This window comes from Hyperoodon ampullatus (genome assembly GCF_949752795.1).
Source record: "Hyperoodon ampullatus genome assembly, chromosome: 18".
Classification (NCBI taxonomy): Eukaryota; Metazoa; Chordata; class Mammalia; order Artiodactyla; family Ziphiidae; genus Hyperoodon; species Hyperoodon ampullatus.
In genome coordinates, this window is record NC_136931.1 from 51,456,752 (window position 1) to 51,482,166 (window position 25,415).

The following is a 25,415-nucleotide window of genomic DNA, read 5'->3' on the forward strand; positions in this document are numbered from 1 at the left end:
GAGGGGGTCAGTTGGGCCCCCATCCCTCCCCCTGCCACACCCCAGTCCCCGTTGGAATAAAAAAAGAACAAAACCCCAAAACTGGGGATACCCGGGTCTCATTTCCTAGGGGTGCGAGGGCACTGAAGGCTTGGGCTCCCCGCTCCAGGGAGTCTGCTGAGAACCACAGACTGGATGGTCACTCCTGCACTCTCCCGATTCTCCGCCCTGCCCACAGACAGTAGGTCAGCCCAGGTCCGGGCAGCTGGCCCTTCTCCACTGACCTTCTCTCAGGGCAGAAGGAGGCTGCGACAGAGACCCTGAGACAGATGGAGAGAGATACAGGGATCTGGAGAGGCGGAGACACCAGGAAAAGGAGACATAGAAAGACAGAAACCAGATGGGGCTGGGGGAGGGGAGGGTGAGCGAAGAGTTCAGTGTGGTGGTGCCTGGGTGGCCCGTATGGTGGCAAGTGTGTGCCTGGGCCAGGGTAATTTGTCATGACTTTGCAGTCATGTGCGTGTGTGTATGTGTGTACATCCGTGAGCCCATCTTCAGCTGTGTGACTGTGACCCTGTGTTTCTGCTGAAAACGTACCTCCCCCGCCCCCAAGAGAGGAGGTGAGAAATCCCAGTCGTGGGGAGGGAGGAGGTGGGGCGGGGTAGGCCGAGGGCTGGTTGAGCGGGGAGAAGGGTGGGTCTGCTTTCTGGCCACGCCCTCCCCCGCCCCGCTGGAGGTTTCTGTGGAAACTGCAGCTGAGAAAAGACAAGTGAAGGTCACACAGCCAGAGCCAAGACGAGGCCGAGTTCCAGGGGGAGAGATGGAGAGGTGGAGAGAAAGAAAGAGATGGGGAGAGGATGGCGGAGAGACAGAAAGGGAAGAGACAGAGATGGGGTAGAGGTGGGGAGAGACTATGGGGGGGCAGAGAAAGATGGGGAAATAGGGCAAAGGGGGAGACACAGGGAGACATACCATGACGAGGTGGGAGAAGGGTGAGACGGAATGGAGAAGGGGACGAGGTGGAGACAGAGAAAACAGGGAAATTAATAAGAGACCCGGGGAGTTGGGGCTGAGAGAAGCAGAGACTGAGGTGGAACAGAGGTGAGACAAGAAGCTGTAGAAAACTAGATGAGGACGGTAGGGGGCCCGAGCAGTGAGGAACGCTAGACAGAGAGAGGGACCAAGCGAGGGAAAGGAGCGAGGCTGGGCCCCGCCCCTCGGGCAGGGGGCCCAGAGCTCGGGAGCTGTCCGTTCAGCACCGGCCTGCTGGGCTTGGCGGTCCTGGCGCGCAGCATTGCCCTGTCTCCCTTGCAGGACCCGCCTGCCTTCTCAGTGTTTGGGCAGGCCACACTCCGGGGGACCCCGCCTGGCACACGGCGCCCCCAGTCTCCATCTGGCCTCTTCAGACCCTTGCCGTGTGTGTGCCCCTCAGAGACAGGTGTGGGGATGAGCTTGTGTCTCAGGGTCTCTCTTGTTTCCACATCTCTCACAGACTGATCAATGTCTCTGCCCTTGGGCGGGACTATCAGTCTGTCAGGGTGACTAGAATATGATTGCAGACATTTCTGGCCTGTCTCCCTCTCTGTTCCAATACCAAGCAGATCTCCTCTGGGGTCTTTCCCCATTTCTGAGTCTCCCCCACCCCCATTTCTGCTCTGTCTCCCCAGCCTTTATCTCTAAGTCTTCCCAGTGTGCCAAACGTGTCTGCCTGGCTTTCTATGTCCCTGTGTCTCTCTGTCATCTTCACTAAGTAATTCTGTTGATCTGCCTCTTATGTCTGTTTTCTCATTTCTGTCTTTGCCCATCTATCTATCTGTCTTTGTTGGTGTTTCTGTTTTTCTGTTCCTATTTGCCTCTCTCTGGTTCTGAACTCTGTGTGTCCATTTCTTCTCTTAGTCTCTCCCTTCATCTCTCTTGCCGAGTCCTCTTGTCCCCATCCATCCCTGTGACCTTCATAAATCTTCCCTCCCCCCCCACCCAACTTCCGCAAAGCCTCGCGCTGGGAACACGGTGCACAGTCATCAGTCTCACCAGGCTGAGGAGTGCATGAGGGGGGGACATGAGCCTGTGTCTGGGATGTGGTGTGGGGGACCTGGGTCTCCCCCAGTCCAGCTGGAAAGCAGGAGGAGAGAAAGCCGAGAATCTCCTGGGATCCTGACATCCCCAGGCTTCTCTGTCACCCCAATCTCCCTCCCATGGTCCAAGCCCATCCCTGTAGGACAAGGTGGAGGGGGAAAAGATAATATGTTGACAGGTTCTCCCTCCTTCCCTCCCTCCCCCTGGAAGGGGGCAGAGTTGTAGGGGGGCAACTACCAGGGCTAGAAGATGTGGCTCCCCTCCTTCCCCAGTCTCCATGGAGACAGGCCAGGTCTGCAAGCCCAGCCTCCTTTGCTGCATATGCGGCCTCCTTGTTACCATGGCAACAAGGGACAGCGGGGAGGGAGGGGATGGGTCAGAGCACAGGATTGGGCTGAGGCTCTGGGTGCTGGGGGAAGCCAAGGAACCCACCTCCCTGCCCCCTTTTACTCTCTGGCCCAGTTTCCCTGTCCATGCCCATCTTTCTGTGGCTTTGAATCTCTGACTCTTGTCTTTCTCAGTTTGTGTGTCTCACTCTGGCCTTCACTCTTTCACACATTTCGGTGACCAGGTCCTTAACCTTCCCCTCTCACCTGCTATACACCAGGCTTACTCTGTGCCCCTTGCCTGTCCCCCACATCTCCACTCCCATAGGTAGGGAGGATACCCACATTCTGAGAAAGCTACAGGGACAGGCTCTTGCCTGCTCTCTGCCCCTTCTGCCATTCCCAGGAAGAGTCTGGGAGTGTTCCTCGTAGAGCAGAGAGGTGGGGGTAGGAGGCTGTAACACCTCAGGCTCCAGTGGGTGGCTGACGGGGTGTTGTGTGTATGTGACAGGCTTGGGGTGTGGGTGCTGGCTGTGCATCTGTGTGTGTATATACATACCGAGGTGGGATGTGCGTGGTGTGTGGGTGTGGGCATTGGGGGTGTGTTTGGAGCTACAGCAGAGGTGTATGAGATAGCACTGCAATACATGATGTGTGTAGTGTGTGAGGTGTGTGGGATGGTGCTGTGTGATCTGTGTCGGTGAATTATTGTGCTGTGTGTGAGTCTGTGTGCACCTTTTGTCTGTCATTCACAATTAGCAACACTTGGGCAATTTTGCACTGTGGGCCTTTGCTTATGCCCGGATATATTGGGGAGGAGTGTGTGTGATGTTGTGTGACTATGAAACAGTGTTCACAAAACCTCAAGTGGTGTCTGGGGCAGTGTGAGGCCTGTGGGTGTGCTATGGTGCTGAGTGTAGATGTGTACTGGTTTGTGGGTCCATGGATTTTATGGTTATGGCTCTTTATGTGAGGTGGTTTAAGGCCAGCTCTGATGGAGTATGTGATGTGCATATCTGTGAGGTTGTGTTTTGAGGGTGTGTGTTAATCTACATGGCATTTTATGACTCTGATTCTATGGTGTGATGGGGTGTGCAAGGTGTGTGTGCTATGTGTGTTTCGTTTCTACATGTTTGTGAGTCCCTGGGGTTGTTTGATGGGGTAGTGTATGGTGTGTGGGAGGGTATTAGCTGGTGTGTGATGGAATGTGATTGTGAAACTGGTGGTGAGTGGTATGTGTGTCCACAGCATCTGTGCTGTCTGGGTGATGGTCATGTGTGAGTATGATGCTTGGTGGAATCCTCTGCCTGTGATGTGTCTCTTGTGTACCTGTGCAGTTGTGTCTCGTTGGATCAGGGCTCCTACCCCCACTGCAGCTTCCCTGCTCACTGTGGGGTCTTCCTTGCCCCTTGTGCCCCCTCCATCTCCCCCTCCTGAACAGCACCCCACAGTCCCCAGGGTTCCCCCCTGCCTCACTGCAGAAGAAGGTGCTCTGGCCCTCCTGCCTTATTGCGGTGATTTACGGGGCTTTCCCCCCACCCGGTGGTGTCCACCTTCCACAGCGCACTCCTCCCTCTGGTGGCACACAATGAGGGGGATTCTGGGGCTCTCCCACCCTCGGCGCCCTTTCCTCGGAGCCGACACCCCACACTGCGGGGGTTTCCAGGTCCCTCATTTCGGGGGTCTCCAGGTTCTCCGCCTCCTGCAGCGTTCCCCCTACGCCGCCTCGCCGCCGCTTTGCGGAGGGTGGGGGGCGGGGAGGACAGCTGCAGTACCGGGGGCGGGGCCGAGGGCCGTCCATCAGAGCGGCGGCGCCCCTGATTGGCCAGCGCCGGCCCCCCTGCGGGCGCGGGCATATGAGGAGGAGGAGACGGCGGCCGCTGCAGACTGTGTGCAGTGGGGCTGACCGCCGGACGGACGCGCGGACCGAGGCGCGGGCGCTGCAGAGCCCCCCAGCGCGAGCCCGCGCCTGAGCCCACCCTGAGGCCGTTGCCCCGGCCCCTGCCCCGCCCGCCTGCCCCTGTCCCCCGGAGCCGCCAAGATGGGGGTAGGTGCTCGGGCCGGCCGGGCGATGCGTGTGTGTGTGTGTGTGTGTGTGTGTGTGACATTGTGGGTCCTGTGAGATTGGGGGTCTGCGGGGGCCGGGGACTCTGGGACCCCTGCTCTCCGGGACCCGGGTTCAGGAACCTGTGAGCCGGCTGACCCAGCCCGTCCGTGTGGTTGTGTCTCTGGTTGAGTGGGTGCGCGGGGCCGCCTGGCTGGGCGGGGGTCTGTGGCGCATGTTGGCGTGTCCTTTGTGTGCGGGGCCCGCGGGGCACGGACCCGCCCTCAGCATCTCTGCCTGACCTGGTGCGGTTGCCTGCTCAGCCGTATGTGTGCGTGTGCATGTGTGCGTGTGCATGTGTGCGTGTGTGTGCTCCTGGCTCTGTCAGGCCCTGCAGCACCGTCCGCCTGCGATTGTGTGGCCCGGGTTTGTGTCTGAATGTCTGCAACCGTGTCTGGGTGTGTCTGAAAGCTGGTGTTTGTGTCTGGGGGCGTTGAAGCCCGTCTGCTTCCCTGGCCAGGCGGGGACAGGTCCAGACTATGGGATGAACACCAGATGACCTCTCTTTCTCCTTCCAGGCCTGGATGGGGGTGCTCCGCAATGCGGAGTGGCCTGGGGCTGCAGTGTGTGTCTAGCTCCTAATCTGGGGGAGCAGACACAGGGGCTGGGGGGAGCAGGAGAATCATGGCGGGGAGGCTGAGAGCCTGGCTGAGGGCGTATGTATGCAAATGCGTACGTGTGTGTATGGGGGGAGGGGTTGTGCATGCCTGGCTATGCCCTTTCCTCCGTGTCCGTGTGTCCTTGTCTGTCTGTGAGTCTCTCCAGCAGATGCTGCCTCCTCCCCTGGCTGACCACCTGACCCCCGCTGCAGCCCTGGATTCCTCCCTGCGTGTCGAGCGGGGCCGTGGGGGGCTAGAAGGCGGGTGGGCTGGGATGGGTGGGATGAAGAGAGAGAGAGGGTCAGGATGGGAGAGGCTAATGGAGAGGGAGTATGAAGGATGAGGAGAAAGATGGTGGATGAAGGCTGATGGGCCCAGGGATGGAGCTGGGGAATGGGGCTGCAGATCTGTGGCTTGGGGTGGGTGAGGAGAGAAGGAGAGAAGAACTGGGTGGGGAGGGGACTGGGAGAGAGAAGGGGGAGGTGGGAGTCAGTGATGGCTTCCAGGTAAGTGGAAATGGAGGGGAAGCTGAGGTCAGATTGGAGGAGAGGACTGGGGCTAAGTGCCTTAGAGAAAAAAGGAGCGGGAGGGTCTTAGGAAAAGACCAGGAGGAGAAGTGAGGCTCTTTAGACATGGGAGGCAGAGACATGGAAAGCAGAGAGCAATGGGCAGAGACTGAAAGAGATGCTCTGAAAGAGACAGAGAAAAAGAGACATAGAGACAAAGAGACAGACACAGGCAGAGAGACATGGAAAGATGAAGAGAGACATGAGTGGGACATAGACAAGGAGAGACAAAGAGAGAAACTGAGACTGAGATGAGGAGACCCAAGGACAGACATTTCCTATCCAGAGACAACCAGAGGCAGCCTGAATGACAGGAAGAGGGGACAGAGAGCAAAAGGGGAGGTCGAGGCAGAGACGCTGAGATGAGGCCTCAGACACCTTGAAAGGGGGAGGGAGAGGCAGGCTGAGGGGCAGAGGCTGCGTGAGCTGGGCAGGTGTCAGGGGAGGCGGACAGCATGGAAAATGGCGAGGAGCCGCAGAGGCCGGCTGCAGCGAGGCACGTGTGTCCCCCACCCTCAGAGGTGCTCCCTCCTGCCCTGCAGTGCGCCCATCTGGGCCTCCTGCCTTGACTGGGAAAGCCTCGGCTCCCCCTCTAACAGATGGAAGCCCGCCCCCAAGGGAGTCTGGTCATGGCAAGGGCAAGGAGGAGCCAAGGCTTGTCTGCCAGGGACTGGGGTATCCCAGCCTCTCCCCCATCAGCCCCAGCATCCAGGCCCCCGGCCCCTCCTCCCCCACGACCCAGGATCCGGGCCCCCGGCCCCTCCCCCCTCAGCCCCAGCATCCAGGCCCCCGGCCCCTCCTCCCTCAGACCCAGGAGTCCAAGGCCCCCAGACCCAGGATCCAGGCCCCCAGACCCTCCTCCCTAAGACCCAGGATCCAGGCCCCCGGCCCCTCCCCCCTAAGACCCAGGATCCAGGCCCCCGGCCCCTCAGACCCAGGATCCAGGGCCCCCAGACCCTCCCCCCTAAGACCCAGGAGTCCAGGAACCCACCCCTAGGCCTCATAGGGACCCAAGCATCAGCTCCCCAGCCTTCCCTGAGGTTTCGGGGTGGGCAGCTGGTTTTCTTCCCAACTTCTCCTCTCCTGCCTTCTAGGCCTCCATCTCTTTCCTCTCCTGCCTTCCTCTTATTTCTCTAACTTGTGCCCATGACCTTATATCTGCCTTCTCTCCATCCTTGGGTCTACCCCTCTGTGGAGTCTGAGACCCCTCCTGAAGCTGGGGGTGGAGGAGTGTCCTCCCTGTCCCCCAAGCCTCCATGTTCCATGTCAGACGCAGTGCTGCTGCAGGGCTGGCCCAGAGCCAAGCCTCCCTCCCACCCCCTGAAACCCAGGCTCCCAGGCCTCCAGGCTGCAGTAGCCTCCCAGGCTCAGCCTCCCAGTCTGGGAGCAGACAGCAGGCAGCTCAACCCTCTACAAGGTCACGAGGGGATTAGCACTGAGCTGGACTGAGCCTGGGATCCCAGCTTGGCCCTGGCCCCGTAGGATCTGTCAGCGCTCCTCTACCAGCACCCAGCCTCACCCCACCCCTCCTGCCAGCCTCCAAGGACACTGCCTTCCCCATCAGCCCAGGTCCCCAAACTGGAACTTCAGTCACTCCCCCTCACGCTACATCCAGTTCTAGCCAAGCCCGGGGGCCTTTGCCTCTTGCTGTTCTGCACCCCAAATCCCAGCCAGCTCCTAGTCTGTCCTCCAGAGGCCTAACCATGCCAACCCCTTGTCCAAACCTATCCATGGCTCCCACCAGCCCCCAGGAAAGACTCTAGGCCCACAGCTTGTCAGTCAAGGCCCTCAGGACTGGCTGCATGTCCAGCCAGGCCACCACCCCTGTGCACAGTTGGCTGCCTCCCAGGCGTTGGTCCCAGCTGTGACTTACACCTGGAGTGCCCTTTCCTTCCCCTTCCTGCCAGGCCTGTGGGGTCTCCCAAGATTTGCTGGGTCCTTTGAGAGACAGAGACATCCATGGGATTGGGGAGAGAGGCCCAGAAAAAGAGCCAGGCAGAAAAGACAGGGAGAGTGATATATGGGGAGACCTTCAACTGGAAGGACAGAGATGCCGAGATGGACTCGGAGAGGGAGAGATGCAGGGATAGAGGGGAAGATGGCTGAGCGAGATCGTGAGAGATAGACCAACAAGATGGTTGAAACAGTAGAGACAGTTAGGGAGAGACACACCAAGCATTACAGAAAAGGAGGTACCTCGAGAGATGAAATCAGAGAGAAGCAGAGAGAAGCCTGGAGAAAGATACAGACAGAAAATACGGACCCTCGGAGACAGTCTGAGATCCCTGCACACCAACTGGGAAAGAGATAGGAACCCAGAGAGACAGACTCAGCCAGACTCAGGGAGAGAGAGTTCAAGAGATAGAAACAGATATTGTATGAGATGGAAAACATAAAGAGGCAGAGATCAGAGAGAGACCAAAATCAAAGAGAGACACACACACAGACTCAGAGAGAGAGAGAGAGAGAGAGAGAGAGAGAGAGAGAGAGAGAGAGAGGTGGACAATATGAAGTGATGAGGGAGAGAGAGATCAGAGAAACAGCCACAGAGAGACAGAGATACACACACATGAAGAGAAGGGAAGATAAAGAGGTACAAGGAGACAGAGACAAAACAGAATAAGACAGAGAGGCACAAACAGAGACCTGGAGAGACAGATCAAGAGAGAGAGACAGACGTAGCGAGAGACAGACAGACCTAGCAAGAGACAGACTAAGTGCCCAGGGAGAGGGAGAAAAAGACACAAAGAGATAAAAAGACACATGGAGACTGAAGGGGAGAGACCTACAGAGAGAGAGAGAGACGCACAGGCAGACCCAGATGAAGACTCTCAGGGACAGAGACCCAGAGATACATGGAGCCAGAGACGGAGAGGCCAGTAGGAAGAGGTGAGACTCAGGGGTTCTGAGAGATACCCAGAGCCGCAGGGCAGAGACAGACTGAGCCCCCAGAGCCAGCCCCTGCCCAGAGACGCAGCTGCACAGACGCAGGGCTGGTGTCCCCTTGTAACCCCTTCTCGCCCGCAGTCTGGTGGCTCTGACAGCTATCGTGTCGCCACCTCGCAGGACAAGAAAGATGACAAGGGCTCGCCCAAGAAGAGCAAGGGCACCAAAGACCGCCGGGACCTGGATGACCTCAAAAAGGAGGTGGCTATGGTAAGTCCCACTCTCTGCACCCACCCAGAGCAGGCCCCACCCGCCCCTGCCCGGCCTCCTCGCTCACCCGATCCCCCCAAACTCCTGTTCCTCAGACAGAGCACAAGATGTCAGTGGAAGAGGTCTGCCGGAAATACAACACCGACTGCGTGCAGGTGGGGCCAGGCCGGAGGGAGAAGGGTCCGAGGGGGGAGGGGATGGAAGCCGTGACCCTTGGGTGCCTGGGGGCACTCGGGAAGTGTTGGGGGTGCCAGGGCTGCTCCGGGAGGCTTCTGTGTGAGTCTTGTGTCCCCTAGGGTCTGACCCACAGCAAAGCCCAGGAGATCCTGGCCCGCGATGGGCCTAACGCGCTCACGCCGCCGCCCACCACCCCAGAGTGGGTCAAGTTCTGCCGCCAGCTCTTCGGGGGCTTCTCAATCCTGCTGTGGATCGGGGCCATCCTCTGCTTCCTGGCCTATGGCATCCAGGCAGGCACCGAGGACGATCCTTCTGGCGACAACGTGAGTGCCCTCCACCCTGCCGTGCCCAAGGGCTCATACATGTAGGGACACATGTGCACACCCAGCTTCTCCCTTTAGACTTTTCAAAGCCCAGCCTCCAACTTTCTCTCATCTAACTTTCACAATCACCCAGTGAGAGAACCAGAGAAGCTATGAGGAAAACTGGGACTCAGAAAGGCGAAGTATGGGACTTCCCTGGTGGTCCAGTGGTTAGGACTCCATGCTTCCACTGCAGTGGGCACAGGTTTGATCCCTGGCCAGGGAACTAAGATTCCACAAGCTTCATGGCTTGACCCCCCCCAAAAAAAGGCCAAGTAACTTGCCCAAGGTCACACAGTAAGAAGTGTGAGTTGGGGGTCCATCCCAAAGCTGTGTGACCTCAGCGGCCTTGAGGATAGACACCAGCAGGTGGTCATGGCCTGAAAGATGCTCAAACGGTGAGTGGGCTCACATAGAGACCCAGGCACAAGCACCTGCTGATTTGTCCCATCCTCTCAACACGTGGGACACACACGGTCTCAGCAGACACGATGCCCATAAACACAGACCCACATTCTGACTACATGGAGATCCTTGCACACACACATGTGCACACGTGCACATATATACAGCAGTGCAGAGAGTCAGTGCGGACAGTCACACTTGTACACAGATTCAAACACGGCCACACAGTTCAGACACATAGGCACAGACAGACACCGACATTTACTGATAGACAGACATAGGGAATCAAACACACACAGAGTTTCAGGCATAACCTGGTGACAGACAGAGGGATGTGAGAATCAAGTACAGACAGTATTCTCAGAAATTAAACCTAAACAGGCAAACAGACAGACTCAGAGTCTCAGACCCACGCAGACCAACAGAGAGAGACAGAGACAGAGATCCACATACAGAGACTCAAACACAAACAGTCCCGTACATTTAAAGCCAGGCATGCAGGCAGATAGACACATTGACTTTAACAGAGACAGACAAATGGACAGAGAATAGCGTACACTCAGGTTCTCTGACACAGGCAGAAAGACAGACAAACCCACAAAATAGAGAGATGGACAGACTCAGAGGCTCAATCACACCTGTGTTCAGAAAGAGGGACACAGGGGAATTCCCTGACGGTCCAGTGGTTAGGACTCTGTGCTTTCACTGCCGAGGGCCTGGGTTCGATCCCTGGTCAGGGAACGGCCAATAAATAAACAAATAAATAGATAGAGATAAATAAATAAATAAAAACAACAAACATTTTTAAAAAAGAAAGAAAGAAAGAGGGACTCAAACATGGACAGGCAGACAGAGACACAGACCCTCAAGTGGATACAACCTGTGGTCAGACATACAAATACAGACCCCCAGTGACTCAAAGCTCTCTTCCCAGGTTCCACAAACCTTGGGATGGGGGTGGTGGGGAGTTGCTCCAGGGCGGGCTGTGACCCTGCATCTCCCCACAGCTGTACCTGGGCATCGTGCTGGCGGCCGTGGTCATCATCACCGGCTGCTTCTCCTACTACCAGGAAGCCAAGAGCTCCAAGATCATGGAATCCTTCAAGAACATGGTCCCCCAGGTGAGGGGTACCCAGGAAGGGGCCAGATGGAGGTGAACAGGCGGGCAAGGCTATGCTGAGTGACCCCAGGTAGAGGGAGTCAGGGAGGTGACTCTTCTCCATTCTACCCCCAGCAAGCCCTGGTGATCCGGGAAGGTGAGAAGATGCAGGTAAATGCCGAGGAGGTGGTGGTCGGGGACCTGGTGGAGATCAAGGGCGGAGACCGAGTCCCAGCCGACCTGCGCATCATCTCAGCCCACGGCTGCAAGGTGGGCCAGGGGCCTGGGGCCCAGCTCTGCCCTTCCTGGAGTGGCCCAGGAGTCCAGGCCCCCGGACCCCTCCTCCCTCAGACCCAGGAGTCCAGGCCCCCGGACCCCTCCTCCCTCAGACCCAGGAGTCCAGGCCCCCGGACCCCTCCTCCCCCAGGACCCTGCAGTCCAGGCCCCCTCCTCCCTCAGATCCAGTACCTCTGACCTCCAGGTCCTCCTCCCTCAGACCTACAGGTACCTTAGGCCTTGGCAAGAAGCCATGTACCCTCCCCAGCTTCAAGAGCCCAACCTCTGTCCTCCCAGACACAGGCACCCAGACTTCTAGCTGTGACTTCCAGGGACACAGCCTTCAGCCTCATTAACAAAACAAATGAACAAACAAAAATCTTGAAATCTCCTCTGGACAAATGCCCCTTGACCCCAGGCCCGCGGTTGACACCTGTCTCCTGTGTCCCCAGGTGGACAACTCTTCCCTGACCGGTGAATCAGAGCCCCAGACCCGGTCCCCCGACTGCACTCACGACAACCCCTTGGAGACTCGGAACATCACCTTCTTTTCCACCAACTGTGTGGAAGGTGAGGCGGGGGGAGGGGTGGTTCGGGCACCCAGGTGGGGCCGGGCTCGTCCAGATAGATGGACGTGCCTCAGGGGCTCGGGGTCCCTCTGAAGCTCGCTGAGGCTCAGCCCAGTCCCCTCTGACCCCACAGGCACAGCTCGGGGCGTGGTGGTGGCCACGGGTGACCGCACTGTCATGGGCCGCATCGCCACTCTGGCTTCCGGGCTGGAGGTGGGCAAGACGCCCATCGCCATTGAGATCGAGCACTTTATCCAGCTCATCACTGGCGTGGCTGTCTTCCTGGGCGTCTCCTTCTTCATCCTCTCCCTCATCCTCGGATACACCTGGCTTGAGGCTGTCATCTTCCTCATCGGCATCATCGTGGCCAATGTCCCAGAGGGCCTGCTGGCCACTGTCACTGTAAGGCCCGGACCCTCGGGTCTGAGGGAGGAGGGGGCTGGGGCCCGATGGCAACAATCTTGATTGCAACTTGGACATCAAGGGCCAAGCCTGCCACATGTTGAATGAGGAGGGTCCTGGGGCTCAGAGGGCCTCATTGACAAAACAAACCAACAGGGAATCCCCTGACGGTCCAGTGGTTAGGACTCCGCGCTTTCACTGCTGAGGGCCCCCGGGTTCAATACCTGGTGGAGAACTAAGATCCCACAAGCTGAGAGGCATGGCCCCCCCCAAAAAAACAAAAAAAACCCAACAGAATCTTGAGAAATACTGCCAGTCAGAAAGGGCTAACAGCCCTATCATTTTTTTTTTTTTTTTTGTGGTACGCGGGCCTCTCACTGTTGTGGCCTCTCCCGTTGCGGAGCACAGGCTCCGGATGCACAGGCTCAGCGGCCATGGCTCACGGGCCCAGCCGCTCCGCGGCATGTGGGATCTTCCCGGACCGGGGCACGAACCCGTGTCCCCTGCATTGGCAGGCGGACTCTCAACCACTGCGCCACCAGGGAAGCCCCAGCCCTATCATTTTTGAAGTTAACTTACAAAATTAAGAAGCACAACCTCATGGTAAAAAGTCTAAAGAATACATTAAAATAGTTAAAAAAATAAAATAACAGTCCCGACCCACTGCCCAGCCGTCAGCCCCCCTCCAGAAGCAGGCTGTCTGCCCTGTTCCTGGCAACGGTGGGCATATTGCCACGTGTGTAGTAATTGTTTTCAGGGTACACAGAAGGGACCATCCTAGAAATACTATTCTGCTCCTTGATGCTTTTACTTAATAGATCCTGCAAAGTTTTCCATATTAGCATATTCAAAGCTACTCTAAGTCAAAGGCCTTTTATTGACCTACACTATACAAACAAGAGTTGCACATATGAAGGTACTGCCTGATGAGCTGGAGGCAATTGAACACACCCCAGGTCAGCTGCCCCCAGATGTAGTTCCCTAGAAGCCCCCTCAAGACCTGTTCAGCCCCTTCCCTCCAACGCCAGGGTTACCCCTAGGATAGACTGGCTTCAAACAGTGTAGCTTTTGTACTTCCCATCAGTGGAATCATTCAGCAGGAACTCTTGTTTCTGGCTCATCTTTCGCTGAACACTATGTTTTTGAATTTCACCCATGCAGTTGTAGGCAGTGGTTGCTTGTTCTTTTTCACTGCTGTATAGTATTCCCATCTTTTATTTCCCCAATTTATTTGTCCCTACTGCTGTTAGTGGACATTTGGGTTGTTTGCAGTTTGGGACTATTATGTTGCTGCTATGAACATTCTAGTATATTTCTTTGGGGTGCACCTGAGCCCATTTTTCTGGGTCTATACCTTGGGTGGAGTGGCGGGGCGACACCCCATTCTTTGCCCTGGATTCTCTCTGGGCTGGGCAGTTGGGTTATTAGCAGTTGTGTTGCTGGCCCAACTGCACCCCCTGACTCTACCTGTAACTCCCCTGCCTTTCCATACACTCCAGGTGTGTCTGACCCTGACCGCCAAGCGCATGGCTCGGAAGAACTGCCTTGTGAAAAACCTAGAGGCTGTAGAGACCCTGGGCTCCACATCCACCATCTGCTCGGACAAGACAGGGACCCTCACCCAGAACCGCATGACGGTCGCCCACATGTGGTTCGACAACCAGATCCACGAGGCCGACACCACTGAGGACCAGTCAGGTGAGGGTGGGGCCCAGGCAGGACCGAGGGGGCCTGGCTCCCGGACACCCCCCAGCCCTGACTCGTACCTTTTTCAGGGACTTCATTTGACAAGAGCTCACACACCTGGGTGGCCCTGTCTCACATTGCTGGACTCTGCAACCGTGCCGTCTTCAAGGGGGGTCAGGACAACATCCCTGTGCTCAAGGTGGGTCTGGCCTCCCGCTCGCCTCAGCTTGGCCCCTGCCCACCCCGCGCTACTCTGCTCTGACAGCCCTCTCTCTCCACAGAGGGATGTGGCTGGGGACGCCTCCGAGTCTGCCCTGCTCAAGTGCATCGAGTTGTCCTCCGGCTCCGTGAAGCTGATGCGCGAACGTAATAAGAAAGTGGCTGAGATCCCCTTCAACTCCACCAACAAATACCAGGTACCCTAGGCTCTCCAGGAGAGTGGGCCTGGATCTCACTTCCTCTACGATGCCCGAAAAACAGTCAGCTCTGCCCTGCTGCCCTCCTGCTTTGGGCAAGTTATTAACTTTCCCAGAGCCTTGGTTTCCCCATCTATAAAATAAGCCCAAGAGTATCCACCCAGTGGAGAGAGGAACACAGACCCGGGAGTGAGCGCAATGTCTCTGTTGGAGTGGGCAGCAGGGGAGTGAAGATCTTCCTGCAGCAGAGTGGGAACCGGCCAGAGATCTCATTCATCCATTCAACAAATATTTTTTTGAGCAGCAACTACGTGTCAGAGGCACTTGTGTTAGGTGCTGGGGCTACAGACGGCAGTGAAGTCCCTCCTCTCACGGAACTTATGCTCTAGTGCCAGGAGACAGACAATGACAAAGGCATGAGGACATTAGGAAATTTGGAATATGTCAGCCAGTCACCATGCTGAGGGAGGGAGCCCTGCAGGCATCTGGGGGCAGCGGGCACAGCGTGTGCAAAGGTCTTGATGAAGGAGTGTGTTGATGTACTGAATAGCCAGGGAATGTTGAGCCAGGAAATGTGGTGGGAGGGGAGGGCAGTGGGTGCTGGGTCAGGTCCCGTAGGGCCTTGTGGACATGACTTGGGTGTGACCCTCAGGGTGACATGAGCCACCGAGCAGAGGCACGATGGGACCTGACTCACATTTTTAAAAACTGCTTTATTGAGAGATACAGTTCACACACCATAGCTCACCCACTTAATGTGCATAATTCAATAGTTTTAGTATATTCACCGATACGTGCTATCATCTGCCCAGTCAAGGTTTTTAAAAAATATTTATTTATTTATTCATTTATTTTGGCTGCGCCGCGTCTTAGTTGCGGCATGCGGGATCTTTAGTTGCGGCATGCATGTGGGATCTAGTTTCCTGATCAGGGATCGAACCCAGGCCCCCTGCATTGGGAGCTCAGAGTCTTACCCACTGGACCACCAGGGAAGTCCCTACCCAGTCAGTTTTAGAGCATTTCCATCACCTCAAAAAGCAACCTCACACTCCTCGGCTTTATCCCCCTACCTCCCCCACCGTCTCCCCGAGCCCTAAGCAACCACTAGTCTACGTTCTGTCTCTATGCACTTGCCTATTCTGAACACTTCATATAAACAGAATCATACAATATGTGTTTTTTGATGTCCAACTTCTTTCACTTAGCACAATGTTTTCAAGGTTCCTCCATGTTGTAGCATATATCAGTGCTTCATTCCTTTTTATGGCTCAATAATTTTGCATTGTATGGATAGACCACATTTTGTTTATCCATTCATCTGTCAATGGACATTTGGGTTATTTGCATGCTTTGGCTACTATGAATGATGCTGCTATGAACATTCGCCCCCAAGTTTTTGTGTGGACATCATTTGCATGTCTCTTGGGTATATATCTGGGAATTGCTGGCTTATGTGGTAACTCTGTTTAACCTTTTGGGGGACTGCCAGAGACTGTTTTCCAAAGTGGCTGCACCATTTTTCACTGACTCTCATTTTTTAAAAAAATATTTATTTATTTGGCTGTGCCGGGTCTTAGCTGCGGCACACAGTATCTTCGTTGCCTCGTGAGGGATCTTTAGTTGCGGCATGCGAACTCTTAGTTGCAGCATGTGGGATCTAGTTCCCTGATCAGGGATCGAACCCAGGCCCCCTGCATTGGGAGCGCGGAGTCTTAGCTGCCGGGCCACCAGTGAAGTCCCGTGACTCTCATAGTTTAAAGGCTCCTTCTGGATGCCATGGGGAGGAAATGTTATGGGGAGGGGAGGGCAGAAACAGGAACTCAGTGTGGAGGCTGCTGTGATATTTCGTGAGAGATGGTGGTGGCTGGATGGGAGGGCAGGGGGGGTGAGAAGAGGTCAGAATCCGGGTACTTCGGAGGTGAGCTGACCAGATTCGGTGATGGGTCAGATGTGGGATGAGAGGTTGTCGGGCAAGGCAGAGAGAGAAGCACGTATCCTAAGGACCCCTGAGATTTCTGTGAGAGAGACACAGAGGGGAAGAAATATCTGCAGGACGGAGAGACAGAAACGGGCAGGGATGAGCAGAGGTCTCTGCGAGAGAGCCCGAGAAACAGCTGAAGATCTCTCAGGTAGAGAGGTTTGGGCAGTGCCCTCTGGGGGAGCCTGGCGGTGGTCCTGGCACCCATGGCTCTGGACGGGGCGGCGGGGGGGTCCTCTTCCCCAGCTGGGTGCAGGGCAGCCTCCGGGTCCCGCCCTGTGAGGCTCAGGCGCGGCCGCCTTCTGCTCTGTCCACAGCTCTCCATCCACGAGACCGAGGACCCCAATGACAACCGGTACCTGCTGGTGATGAAGGGCGCCCCCGAACGCATCCTGGACCGGTGCTCCACCATCCTGCTGCAGGGCAAGGAGCAGCCACTGGACGAGGAGATGAAGGAGGCTTTCCAGAACGCCTACCTCGAGCTCGGGGGCCTGGGCGAGCGCGTGCTTGGTGCGCACCAAGGGTGGAGCCAAGTTGGGGCAGGGGCTGGGCCAGCTCTGGGGGCCCCTTGAGGGTAAGGAGGGATGTGAGGCTGCCCAGAGCCTGGCTCAGAATAGGGCCTCCCAGAATGCACCATGAATGAATGAATGAGTGAATGAGACAGGAAGGCGTCTGTCAGAAATGGGTGTTGACTGACTGTCTGGCCAACTAGGGAGCCTGACTGCTGGGACCGGGAGCTGTGGGCAGGAGGCAGGGAGGACCGAGGCTGGAGCCCCTGTGCCCCTCTCCCTGCACCAGGTTTCTGCCATTACTACCTGCCTGAGGAGCAGTTCCCTAAGGGCTTTGCCTTCGACTGTGACGATGTGAACTTCACCACCGACAACCTCTGCTTCGTGGGCCTCATGTCCATGATCGACCCTCCCCGGGCAGCCGTCCCTGACGCGGTGGGCAAGTGCCGCAGCGCGGGCATCAAGGTGTGGCCCGGGGCAGCAGGGAAGGCAGGGCCAGGGCCCCAGCAGCCAGCGGTGAGGCTGGACCGTTTGCATATGATACCTGCAGGTCATCATGGTCACTGGCGATCACCCCATCACAGCAAAGGCCATTGCCAAGGGTGTGGGCATCATCTCCGAGGGCAACGAGACTGTGGAGGACATCGCCGCCCGGCTCAACATCCCCGTCAGCCAGGTCAACCCCCGGTAAGCCCTGCCCTGCCCAGCTCAGGTCCCTCTGGGACTGCGGGTCCCCCCCTCCTGGGCCTCCTCTGCTGACTCAGCATCTGGGTCCTGTTCCTCTTCCATCGTGAGGATGGGCAGCCTGGTGTTACAGCTGTGTGGGGTTAGCAAGGGGTAGGTTCGCATCCCAGCTTTGCCACACATGAGCTGTGTGACCTTGGGCAAGTCACTTAGCCTCTCTGCACCTCAGTTTCCTCCTCTCTAAAATGGGCTGCTACTAATTCACATCTGAGAGGATTCTATGAGACCCCTTATTTCTGTATCCGTCATTCTCTCTTCCCATCTCTCTCTTTTTTTTTAAAAGATTTTATTATTTATTTATTTTTTAATATGTGGTCTTAATTAATTAATTTTATTTTTGGCTGTGTTGGGTCTTCGTTTCTGTGCGAGGGCTTTCTCTAGTTGCGGCGAGCGGGGGCCACTCTTCATCGCGGTGCGTGGGCTTCTCACTATCGCGGCCTCTCTTGTTGCGGAGCACAGGCTCCAGATGCGCAGGCTCAGTAGTTGTGGCTCACGGGCCTAGTTGCTCCGCGGCATGTGGGATCTTCCCAGACCAGGGCTCGAACCCGTGTCCCCTGCATTGGCAGGCAGATTCTCAACCACTGCGCCACCAGGGAAGCCCCCCATCTCTCTTTTATGTCTTTGTCTCTGTCTCTCATCTCTGTTCTGACTTCCTTAGCTTTCCCACCCTCATGTCTCTCTGTGTCTGTCTCTATTTCCTAGTTGCCTGCATATCTCTGTTCCTCTAAGTCCAGTGTCCCAAGGTTCTTCCTGAGGTCTGCCCTCCATCCCTCCTACTGCAGCCCCCTACTCCTGTTTCCCTTCATCTCTGACCCCCAGAGCCCTTGTCCCTCTCTCAGAGCCTGGTCCTCTGTCTCTCCTGTCTGTGAGTCTGTCCAACAGGTGTCACTGCCCCACATGTCCTGAACGCTCTCTGCCCTTCCCAGGGATGCCAAGGCCTGTGTGATCCACGGCACCGACCTCAAGGACTTCACCTCTGAGCAGATCGACGAGATCCTGCAGAACCACACTGAGATCGTCTTTGCCCGCACTTCCCCCCAGCAGAAGCTCATCATTGTGGAGGGCTGTCAGAGACAGGTGGGCTCAGGCTGGGGTCCCTCGGAGGAGGGGGCCGGGGGTCTGGACTCCGGGGTCCTTGATGAGAAGAGGGTTTGGGGCCAGGCCTCTGGGCATCATCCTCACCCTCTCTCCCTCCAGGGAGCCATCGTGGCTGTGACTGGGGATGGCGTGAACGACTCCCCCGCCCTGAAGAAGGCTGACATCGGGGTGGCCATGGGCATTGCCGGCTCTGACGTCTCCAAGCAGGCAGCAGACATGATTCTGCTGGATGACAACTTTGCCTCCATTGTCACGGGTGTGGAGGAGGGTGAGTGAGTTGGCCCAGGTGGCCCTGGAGACTGGGGTCCCTGCATGAAGCCCGAGAAGGGGGAGGGGAACAGGCCAGGGCTGCAGCAGATGCACGGCGGGAGACCACAGAATCCCACCAGGCCCCCGGCAGAGCCTGAGCTTGTCCTTTTCAGTTTTCTTCCCCTGCGGAGTTGGGGGCTCCCTGGGGGCAGGACTCAGCCAATGCACTTCTGGGTCCCAGTGTCGCCCAGCACAGGCCCAGTCTGGTGTGCAAGGCACATTCGGAAGCATTAAAAAACAATACTCATAGGGACTTCCCTGGAAGTCCAGTGGTTAAGACTTCGCCTTCCAATGCAGGGGGTGTGGGTTCGATCCCTGGTTGGGGGGCTGGGACCCCACATGCCTCAGGGCCAAAAAACCAAAACAGAAAACAGAAGCAATACTGTAACAAATTCAATAAAGACTTTAAAAATGGTCCACATCAAAAAAGTCTTAAAAAAAAATACTCATAAGTACAACCTCAGGGAAGCAGAGGGTCCTGAGGGAGCCCTGAAGAGGCCCCTCACCCAGCCTGGTGTCAAGGGCCAAGGGAGCCTCCCCAAGTGGACAGGGATCGCCTGTGCCAAGTCTCTAGGGCCATGTGGGAATTTTCACGTAGAGAAGTGCCAGCGAAGGGAGTTGCAGACAGAGGCAAGGCCTCAAGGTCTCAGGCGGGGCTGCCGGGCATCACTTCCTGACGGGCCTGGATGCGGCCACAGATGAGGCTTGTTCACATTCAGTTTTATTCTGATTATCAAAGTAATTCATGATAATTATAGAAAATGTAGAAAAGCATTAAGAAGCAAGTTGGAATCACCCATAATCTTACCATCCAGAAATAATCACTGTTCATGCTGTGCTGCATTATCTTCCAGTCTCTCTCTCCTATTTGAAATGTCCCCAGTGTAAAAAATAACTCATGATAAGAGAGAATTCTGGTGAGTAAAAGCTGAGCCTACAGTGTCAGGTTCAATGCCCTTATCCCTTGTCTCCTATGGCCCAGAGGACACATGGTTAACCCTTTCTCATCCCCAAGACCTCCTCCATGCACCTGCAGAGCACACACTCATGGAGGCGTTCACGCCGCCCAGACATTTATTGGGCTCCTTACCTTGTGTATGGTGCTAGGGGCTGGAGATACAGCTGTGAGCAGAGCAGACATGGGTCCTTGCCCTCAAGGAGCTGGGAGAGACAGCCTTCTGCAAGTTAACAAACAAATTGTAACATAACAAACATAATTACATATTGTGACAAGTGCTAAGAAGAAAACCAACAGGGTGCTATGATAGATGGGGTCCTACCTGTTTGTTTATTTATTTTTTGACCGCGCCGCGCAGTTTGCGGGATCTGAGTTCCCTGACCAGGGATTGAACCCGCGCCCCCTGCAGTGGAAGTGTGGAGTCTTAACCACTGGACCACGAGGGAAGTCCTCTGTGCCTTTTTTTTTAATATATAAATTTATTTATTTATTTATTTTTATCTGCGTTGGGTCTTCATTGCTGCACACAGGCTTTCTCTAGTTGTGGCGAGTGGGGGCTACTCTTTGTTGCAGTGTGCGGGCTTCTCAGTGCGGTGGCTTCTCTTGTTGCAGAGCATGGGCTCTAGGCACGCGGGTTTCAGTAGTTGCGGCTCATGGGCTCTAAAGCACAGGCTCAGTAGTTGTGGTGCACGAGCTTAGTTGCTCCGTGGCATGTGGGATCTTCCCGGATCAGGGCTTGAACCCGTGTCCCCTGCATTGGCAGGCAGATTCTTAACCACTGCGCCACCAGGGGAGCCCCCTCTGTGCCTTCTTAATGACACACCTTGTTGCTCATCAGCACATGGGGGAAGGTGGAGGGAGGGGCTGGCTGGGTTCATCTTTAGTTTCTTTTTACTTTATACACACTGTACTGATTGAATCTTTATTGGGATATGGCATTCACACAAAGTCAGGCAGCTCCGTGACTTTTTATGCACGCATGCACCCACACAACCACCGGACCCCCATCAAGATAGAGAACATTTCCAGCCTCCCGTTAGGGTTCTATCAGGTCCCCTCCAGTCTATATCCCCCCTCCCAGAAATAACCACTATCCTGACTTTCAGCACCATGGATTCGTTTCCAACCTCTTCCAAGTGGAATCATGTGATATGAATGCTTCTGTGTCTGGCTTTTTTTCACTCAACATAACATCAGTGAGATTCATCCATGGAGTTGGGGGTGTCAGTAGCTCGTTCCTTTTTCTCGCCGGGTGGTATTCCTTTGTGTGGACAGACCACAGTTTACTTATTCACTCACCTACTGATGGCCAGCGGGTCAGTTCTGGTTTTGGGCTATTATAACTAATGCCATGGTGAGCATTCTTGTACTTGCTTTTTGGTGGACATTAACACTCATTTCTCTTGCGTATAAACCTAAGGTGAGGATTGCTGGGTCAATAAGGCAGGGATGTTTAACTTTGAACAGAAACTGCTGGGAATTCCCTGGTGGTCCAGTGGTTAGGACTCCATGCTTTCGCTGCCAAGGGCACTGGTTTGATCCCCGGTTGGGGAACTAAGATCCCGCTAGCCACACTGTGCGGCCAAAAAAAGAAAAAAAAGAAAAGAAACTACCAAGCAGTCTTCCGAAGTGGTTGTATTTTGAGAATGTTTGAACAGGGGCAACATGGTTGGGCATCTGTATGGAAAGGCAGGCGGTGGGGGGATGGATTAGAAAGGAGGCAGGGACTGGGCAGGGAAAGGGCAGAGGGACCAGGGTTCCCTGGTGTGGCTGCCGAGGTCTGAGCCTGCCCCTGCCAACAGGCCGCCTGATCTTCGACAACCTGAAGAAGTCCATCGCCTACACCCTGACCAGCAACATCCCCGAGATCACGCCCTTCCTGCTGTTCATCATGGCCAACATCCCGCTGCCTCTGGGCACCATCACCATCCTCTGCATCGACCTGGGCACTGACATGGTGAGGCCCTGGCCACCCCCAGGCTCCGGGAGGGTAGGGTCCCCCCCCAATCCCCGACTTACCGGCCTCTCCTGCCCAGGTCCCTGCCATCTCGCTGGCGTACGAGGCTGCTGAGAGTGACATCATGAAGAGACAGCCCAGGAACCCACGCACGGACAAGCTGGTCAATGAGAGACTCATCAGCATGGCCTACGGACAGATCGGTGAGGACCTGGGGACCCTGCCTCGCTTATGGCTGGATGCCCAGTGCCTGGCCCACCGTGGGTGCTCAGAAACCTTGTGCTGAATGAGTGGCGTGAAAAGTAGGACCTGGTGCTGGAGGTTTGGAAGGAGTGGCTTACAGACGGGTGGTGGTCACCAAGGTGGGGCTGGCACAGGCGCAGGAAAGGGCCGGGGCTGCACCTGGGGAGCACATGGGATACTGAGTGGCAGATCGGGGCTGGCCCCAGGACGGCCACTCCCCCTGCTCCACCCACCACCAGGATGGGAAGGACCAGTCAGCCTGTGAGCTCTCTGAGGGCAGGAGTGAGCCCCACGCCCCCCTGCCTTCTCCTCCATCTTTGCTGGAGGTGAGGTGTGCAGTCTTACAGGTGCTGAGCGCCCTGTTGCTGGGAGTGTCCCAGGAGGCAGAGGCTTGGTGGCGGTGGTCAGAGGCCTAGAGGGGTCATTCCTGCCTAGGGGGTCCTCAGGGGTTTCCTGATGTCCAGGTGGCCTGGCGCAGGTGGGAGGGAGCCTCCAGGTTCTCCCCTCAGGAGAGCCCCGTCTCCAAGGTTCCTGCTCCAGGGAGCCAATCTCAGGGGCTCACCACCAGGTGGCACCCTCAGATGGCCCTCTAGGAGCTCAGCCCCGGATGATGTCAGGCAAGAGGACCGGGTAGCTCACCATCCTCGCGGTGTGGGTGTCAAGGGGCCTCAGGGGTGCCCTGGGCTGGCTGCCTGCCCCACCTGAGCCTCTCCTCCTCTCCCTTCTCTCCTCCCCCAGGAATGATCCAGGCTCTTGGTGGCTTCTTCTCCTACTTTGTGATCCTGGCAGAAAATGGCTTCTTGCCTGGCAACCTGGTGGGCATCCGGCTGAACTGGGATGACCGCACCGTCAACGACCTGGAGGACAGTTACGGGCAGCAGTGGGTGCGTAGGGCTGGGTCCCACAGCATGGCCTGGGACCTCCCAGGCGGGGTCCCTGCCCACAGCATCCTGGGCTGGGGCAAGCCGTCCCAATCATGCAGGGGCAGCTTCCTATGATGGTCCCTCTGCCCCAGGGGCGGCATCAAGATCCTCGTCAGACACAAGGGGCCTCCTGGCGCTTTTGCCCCAGCCCATCGCGGTCCTGGCCACCGGCCATGCTCTCTGCCCCACCAGGCGAGACGCCTTTGCTGTCCTCTTCCCCATCTCTGTGCCTTCAAAGCCCAGCTGGAGTCCCCTCAGGAGGCCCCCAGGATCTCTGGTCCACAACTGAGGTCACCATTACCCTCTGTCATTCCTTGTACATTTCCTGACTCTTCCCACGGGGCTCTGAACTACAGAGGGAAGACACGCCCCTTAGGGCATCCCATCTGGACAGAGTCCCCGCTTTGCCCTGGGGCCCCACGCAGGGGCGCAGACAAGGAGCACGTGGGCCCGGGGTGGGGCCTGGGGCTGCGGCCACACTGATCGCCGACCGGTACCCGCGTCATCGCCCTTGCAGACCTACGAGCAGAGGAAAGTGGTGGAGTTCACGTGCCACACAGCCTTCTTCGTGAGCATAGTGGTCGTGCAGTGGGCTGACCTGATCATCTGCAAGACCAGGAGGAACTCCGTCTTCCAGCAGGGCATGAAGTGAGGGCCGCGGGCGCCGGGCCTGCTCTCTGTCCCGCCCCGTGTCTGTCTGTCTGTCTGTTTCAGTTGTGCCTCTGAGTTGATTTTCTCTCCAGTGGTCACATCTGTCTCTGTCTCTGTCTCTCTCCATATGTGCGTGTGCACACTGCTGGGGTGTCCCTGGTCCCTCTCCAGATCTGCTTTATCTTTTTCTTTGGCCGCACGGCATGTGGGATCTTAGTTCCCCCACCAGAGATGGAACCCTGCAGTGGAAGCGCAGAGTCCTAACCACTGGACCGCCAGGGAATTCCCTGCTGTATCTTTTCATACCCCTGCCTGTGTGTCACTGTCTCTGTCATTATACTTCAGTGTCACCATCTCCCTGGACCCATCTGTGCCTCTCTGTCTCTTTCGGTCTCCATCTCTGTGTGTCTCCATGTCTGTCTCTGTGCGTCTGCCCTTGGCAGAGCCTCTGTCTTGGTGGGATGGGGGTGCCTGCTCGAGTACTCTGGGTCCAGCCCTGCCTGTGCCTCCAGGAACAAGATCCTGATCTTCGGGTTGTTTGAGGAGACAGCCCTGGCTGCCTTCCTGTCCTACTGCCCCGGCATGGACGTGGCCCTTCGCATGTACCCTCTCAAGTGAGTGCCCCCTCCCCTGCCATGTACCACCTGCTCCAGGATCCTCCTGGGAGCCTTCCCCGCGGGACGCCCTCACAGGGGGGCGCTGTGCAGACCCCAGCCCACAGCCATGGCCCGGGCACCCCTCTCCTTGGGCACGAAGGACCAGGGGAACATCCTCCCAGTGCGGCCCCGCCTGTCCTCTGGGACCCTGCCTGTGTGTCCCCCCCGCCCCGTCTCCGCCCCACACTGACGCCCTCCTCCTGCTCTTCTGTCTCCGCAGGCCCAGCTGGTGGTTCTGTGCCTTCCCCTACAGTTTTCTCATCTTCGTCTATGACGAAATCCGCAAACTCATCCTGCGCAGGAACCCCGGGGGTGAGGGGCTAACTGGGTACAGGGGGGAGGCTGGGGGGACGGGACGGGGCAGCTGGAAGGGGGCCGAGAGAGCGCTGTGTGACTGATACTAACCTCACTCTCTGTTTCCCCCCAACCCCTCCCTCCTGCGTCGTCTCTCCACCCTCTTTGCAACTCTTCTCTCTTCCTGGCTCTCTGGGCCTCCTCCTTTCTGTGTCTTTCCCTGTGTCTCTGCCCCTTTTGGTTTCTTTCTGTGCCGCTGTCTGTCTGTCGTCTCTGCTTGTGCTTCTCTCCGTGCCCGTCTCCCTCTCGTCTCTGTTTCTTTCCTCCTTTGTCTCTCCAGGTTGGGTGGAGAAGGAAACCTACTACTGACCTCAACCCCACCACATCGCCCGTCTCTTCCCTGCCCCCCAAGCCCAGGACAGCCCACTCCGGTCCCCCTCATTTTGTATTCTGGGGGGAGGGGCCCTCTCTCCCCTTGGCCCCGCCCCCTCAAGTTATCTCCCGCCTCCCTCCCCCTCTTCCCCCTCTGGTTGGCTTCTCTCCCCGCCCCCGCCCCGCCCCGCCCCCTGCCCCTCTCCTCTCTCTCTTTGGTGTCTGTTCCTCTCCCTCTCCTCATCCCTGCCACCCAGCCCCCTCCCTGGGCTCTTTTTTACTCCCCCTCACCCCCTGGCTGACGCCGTCTCTGGTTCTGGACAATTATCAAATATATCAGTGGGGACAGAGAAGCCGCGTGTGTTTCTTGCTTGCTTTATGGACCCGGGGTGTGGGCAGGACGGTGTTCCCTGTGCTGGCACCCGTGGCTGGGTGATTCACAGAACCCCAGGAACTTAGCCTGGCATGAGCTTGGGAGTCATGGAATCTCAAAGTCATCAAATCACAGAGTTGTAGCCCCACAAG

The 25,415-nt window shown here is 56.8% G+C and overlaps 1 protein-coding gene across 2 annotated transcripts; it reads left to right on the forward strand.

Annotated features, from left to right (window-relative positions):
* Window positions 1-8,683: 8,683 nt before the first annotated feature.
* On the forward strand, window positions 8,684-24,887 carry ATP1A3 (ATPase Na+/K+ transporting subunit alpha 3; the record flags this gene model as incomplete). 2 transcript variants are annotated; one of them, XM_079724216.1, is made up of 22 exons in its annotated part: window positions 8,684-8,806; window positions 8,902-8,961; window positions 9,103-9,306; window positions 10,758-10,871; window positions 10,985-11,119; window positions 11,578-11,695; window positions 11,828-12,096; window positions 13,596-13,794; window positions 13,872-13,981; window positions 14,064-14,198; window positions 16,494-16,686; window positions 16,975-17,150; window positions 17,236-17,372; window positions 18,356-18,506; window positions 18,627-18,795; window positions 21,597-21,751; window positions 21,831-21,954; window positions 22,733-22,878; window positions 23,435-23,565; window positions 24,081-24,182; window positions 24,445-24,536; window positions 24,859-24,887. In XM_079724216.1, the coding sequence occupies exons 1-22, from the start codon at window positions 8,804-8,806 to the stop codon at window positions 24,885-24,887; spliced, it is 2,952 nt and encodes a 983-aa protein (XP_079580342.1). In that variant the 5' UTR covers window positions 8,684-8,803. The 2 variants fall into 2 exon arrangements, with proteins under 2 accessions (XP_079580342.1, XP_079580343.1); XM_079724217.1 differs by having other exon boundaries at window positions 8,723-8,806; window positions 24,451-24,536.
* Window positions 24,888-25,415: the final 528 nt, after the last annotated feature.